This window comes from Oncorhynchus keta, chromosome 27 (genome assembly GCF_023373465.1).
Source record: "Oncorhynchus keta strain PuntledgeMale-10-30-2019 chromosome 27, Oket_V2, whole genome shotgun sequence".
Taxonomy (NCBI): Eukaryota; Metazoa; Chordata; class Actinopteri; order Salmoniformes; family Salmonidae; genus Oncorhynchus; species Oncorhynchus keta.
Genome location: NC_068447.1, coordinates 24,202,654 through 24,206,972, shown reverse-complemented (window position 1 = coordinate 24,206,972; position 4,319 = coordinate 24,202,654). Strand labels below are relative to the sequence as shown.

The 4,319-nt window shown below is 40.9% G+C and overlaps 1 protein-coding gene across 1 annotated transcript in view; it reads right to left on the bottom strand.

Moving 5' to 3' along the window:
* Window positions 1–2,496, bottom strand: part of LOC118359637 (bone morphogenetic protein 7) — a 53,160-nt gene extending 50,664 nt beyond the window's left edge. Inside the window, exon 1 of the mRNA XM_035738213.2 lies at window positions 1,794–2,496. Coding sequence (XP_035594106.2) covers window positions 1,794–2,193 — 400 coding nt within the window. The 5' untranslated portion in view covers window positions 2,194–2,496. The remainder of the gene's footprint in view (window positions 1–1,793) is intronic.
* Window positions 2,497–4,319: the final 1,823 nt, after the last annotated feature.

Below are 4,319 nucleotides of genomic sequence, written 5' to 3'. Positions count from 1 at the left end.
GTGCTCATTTCTCCTGTCAGGAACTGTTTCTGCTCTTCTCTCTACCTCTCACAGGCTCTCTACTTGCACCGTTGAAGTCTTTGGTTGCCTTCAAAATGGCACCCCATTCCCAACATAGTGCACTACATTTGACCAGAGCCCTAGAGCCCTATGTGGGCCTTGGTCAAAAGCAATGCACTATATAGGGATTTGGAATATTGTGCCTTTTCAGATGCAGCCTCAGTCTGGGAGTGTTAGGAAAAGAGAGAGTCCCTTGACTTTGCAAGGTTCTGCAGTCACATCCATCTGTGTCAAAATGCAGCAGGTCCCTCTTTAATGATATAGTGCAGCAGAGGAAGCACTGTCACCTCCCACTTCGTTGCCAAAACCCTCCAACACTCATCCATTCAACTCTCCAGGATTCATCACAAACTCCAGCTCCATCGAGCAATGATATTTCTTCTTGTTTTCTTTGTTAAAATTAGCCTTTTAACTTTCCTATAACCGCACAAGTAGTACACTGAATATGTGCTCTCGCCAGATCCCATGCTGCTTTGTAGTTTCCCTCTTCAAATTAATCACAAATACTCTTCTGGACTCTCATTCATAAATGCAGTTGCTGTGATTGCATAATTTGTTGGCCAAATTGAATTATGATGGTGTGTTTATCTTTTTATAAATCCCCTGGCGTTGCCTGCTAATATTGTGATGATGGGCAGGCAGTAAAGCCTGGCTGGCTGTTGCTGCTGACAGTAATGATAATCAGTAATGGAGCAGAATCTCAGGGGGATTTTACTAAGACTCACTGATTAGATAAGGAACGCGATTATGAAACATGGACAAAAAACCCACAGCCAACAACTGAGAGAAAGCGTATATTCTACGAGGGAAAGAGCATAGGCTATCCGACACATGACCCTTTTTCACGTGTTGAGATACAACAGATCATGCCCAACTCTGGAGATAGGATACATACTGTTGGAGATGTTATTTTGTCGGGAATGCAAAACCTAAAGAGACCTGAGGAGACCAAGATGCACCTTGAACCTATTCTGTTGTTGACAGTTGCTCATACTCCAGATAACAACAGTGGACTAAGTGACTGCAGGTTACATCATCTGTAGGGTTGAGGGAGCACCTGAACATTAGCTCAGTGGACAGCTGTTTGACAGAGACAAGACACTGGAATGTGACATTCTGGGATTCCTCAACTGGACCAGTAACTCAATTGCAACACACTGTAAAGATGGACTACCAATTCTACAACTTGTATCTACACTGGATGGCTTTTCTTGTGCAGTGTGTGTGCTGGAGCCCTTTAAAAGTGTTTCTACAGGACAAAGACCCAACATCCCCATGTGCAGATGAAAAAGCATGGTTGGTTCAATAGAAAATACATCTAACTTTCATTCTCCTGCTATGTGAAAATCCCAGTTGTCTTTTAAGGCCTATAATTAGGAGGGCGATAAGTCTTAAGGACCCAGTGTAACTTACTTTAAAGTCCTTAGATATTGCCTAAACATGGAACAGGGAACCTAAACAATGTCACTTGGTCTGTAAATCAATATTACTAACGTTAACAGTTAAATAATTTGCCATAACTACAGTTTCACTCATGTTATTACATATTGGTGTATATGTAATAAGATATGAGCATATTGTTACATACACATTTAAGGCATGGCGCTTATCTGTTTTAAAGATCTCTTGAAATTAGATATCTGCCGTGCAAAACCTCGGACGGTTATTAAGATGGAAAATCGAATATTGCATGGGCACATCATAATACGCACAAATGGCAAGGGGTGACGTACCTAAATTGACAAAGCTCATAACCATGTCTGCGTCGTTTAGCAAGTTGTTGTCCTGTAGAGTTGCTATCGGCGGCCCCTGGGTGGTGAAGACGGGTTTGTATGGATAGGAGTACGCGTCCTCTTCCCCCTCCGTGGACATGGCATTGTACAGGTCCATCATGAACATTGGGGCCGCGTTGTGCTTCCCGTGGAGATGCGGTCGCGGCCGGTGTGGGAGCCCGAGTATCGATAGGATTTCCCGCTGCATCTCCCTGCGCTCCTGGCTTTTCAGCCGCCGGTGGATGAAACTCGAGTGGACCTCATTGTCCAGGGTAAAGTTAGAAAATACTGTGTCCGCCAGGACGCAGTAGCCCCATACGAGGAACAAAGCAGGGGCACGTCTATCCACAAATGAAACCATTTTGATGCCGTGCGTAATTGCGCTGAGTGCTCTAACCCAATACTTAAAATAAGGATATTGAACTTCGCAACATGTTTGTTCAATGCCTGAATCATTGACGGTCCCTCATGTTGAGGGAAGAGTTCCCGATTGGAACATAAATTTCACTTCAACGTCCACTCTTATTGGATTGCCTTAAAATCCACTGATCTGTACAATTTTGAATTACGATTATTTTGCCTTTACATCCAGCCACTCCGACCTCTTTCACTAGCCTGTCACTGTCTCACTGGGCCACGCGTAAACTGCAAGGTTGACTAGACGTGTTGCAGCGAGTGTGACGAGCCTAGCTCAGCGATCAGACTTTGAGGAGGTGCTTTGTGCGCTGGGAGGAGCAGAGAGAGAACGCTACAATTGCTGTAGCCCAGTATAGCACTGTGTGTGTGTGTCTGCGCGCTCGCCTGTGTGTGTGCGTGTCCGTGCTTGCATGATTACCCTCCCAAAAGAAGTACAATGTGACAAAAGGCCAACATACCATACCTATGTCTATATTGCTTTGAAAAAGACCTGTCATCAGTATCATGTTCTCTTGCATGTGTTCCATGGAAACGGTTAACACACCGTTTACCTATGACAGGCGCCTGAACTATTTCTCTGTTTTATGGAGGCATTATTTGCTCCTAGGGAAACTGTGTGGGCAATGTTGGCAAATGTGTTCTCTGTGTTGCCTAATTCAGAAGGAGAGATCGTAACATACCATACAATGTGTTCATATTGCAGGTGCACTACTCTACTAGAAAAAGAACAATGATGACTAGATTATTACAACTTTACCATCACAACATTCAGTCAGACAACGTTAACATCCTAACATTTAGTCAGCCAACTTTATGATCACAACATTCAGTCAGCCAACTTTATCATCACAACATTTATTCAGCCAACTTTATCATCACAACATTTAGTCAGCCAACTTTACTATCACAACATTCAATCGGGCAACTTTATCATCACAAAATTTAGTCAGCCGACTTTATCATCACAACATTTAGTCAGCCAACTTTACTATCACAACATTTAGTCAGCCAACTTTACTATCAAAACATTTAGTCAGCCAACTTTACTATCACAACATTTAGTCAGACAACTTTATCATCACAAAATTTAGTCAGCCGACTTTATCATCACAACATTTAGTCAGCCAACTTTACTATCACAACATTTAGTCAGCCAACTTTACTATCACAACATTTAGTCAGCCAACTTTACTATCACAACATTTAGTCAGACAACTTTATCATCACAACATTTAGTCAGCCGACTTTATCATCACAACATTTAGTCAGACAACTTTATCATCACAACATTTAGTCAGACAACTTTATCATCACAACATTCAATCGGGCAACTTTACTATCACAACATTTAGTCAGACAACTTTATCATCACAACATTTAGTCAGACAACTTTATCATCACAACATTTAGTCAGCCAACTTTACTATCACAACATTTAGTCAGACAACTTTATCATCACAACATTTAGTCAGCCAACTTTACTATCACAACATTTAGTCAGACAACTTTATCATCACAACATTTAGTCAGACAACTTTATCATCACAACATTTAGTCAGACAACTTTATCATCACAACACTCAATCGGGCAACTTTACTATCACAACATTTAGTCAGACAACTTTATCATCACAACATTCAATCGGGCAACTTTACTATCACAACATTTAGTCAGACAACTTTATCATCACAACATTTAGTCAGACAACTTTATCATCACAACATTTAGTCAGACAACTTTATCATCACAACATTTAGTCAGACAACTTTATCATCACAACATTTAGTCAGACAACTTTATCATCACAACATTCAATCGGGCAACTTTACTATCACAACATTTAGTCAGACAACTTTATCATCACAACATTCAATCGGGCAACTTTACTATCACAACATTTAGTCAGACAACTTTATCATCACAACATTTAGTCAGACAACTTTATCATCACAACATTTAGTCAGACAACTTTATCATCACAACATTTAGTCAGACAACTTTATCATCACAACATTTAGTCAGCCAACTTTACTATCACAACATTTAGTCAGCCAACTTTACTATCACAA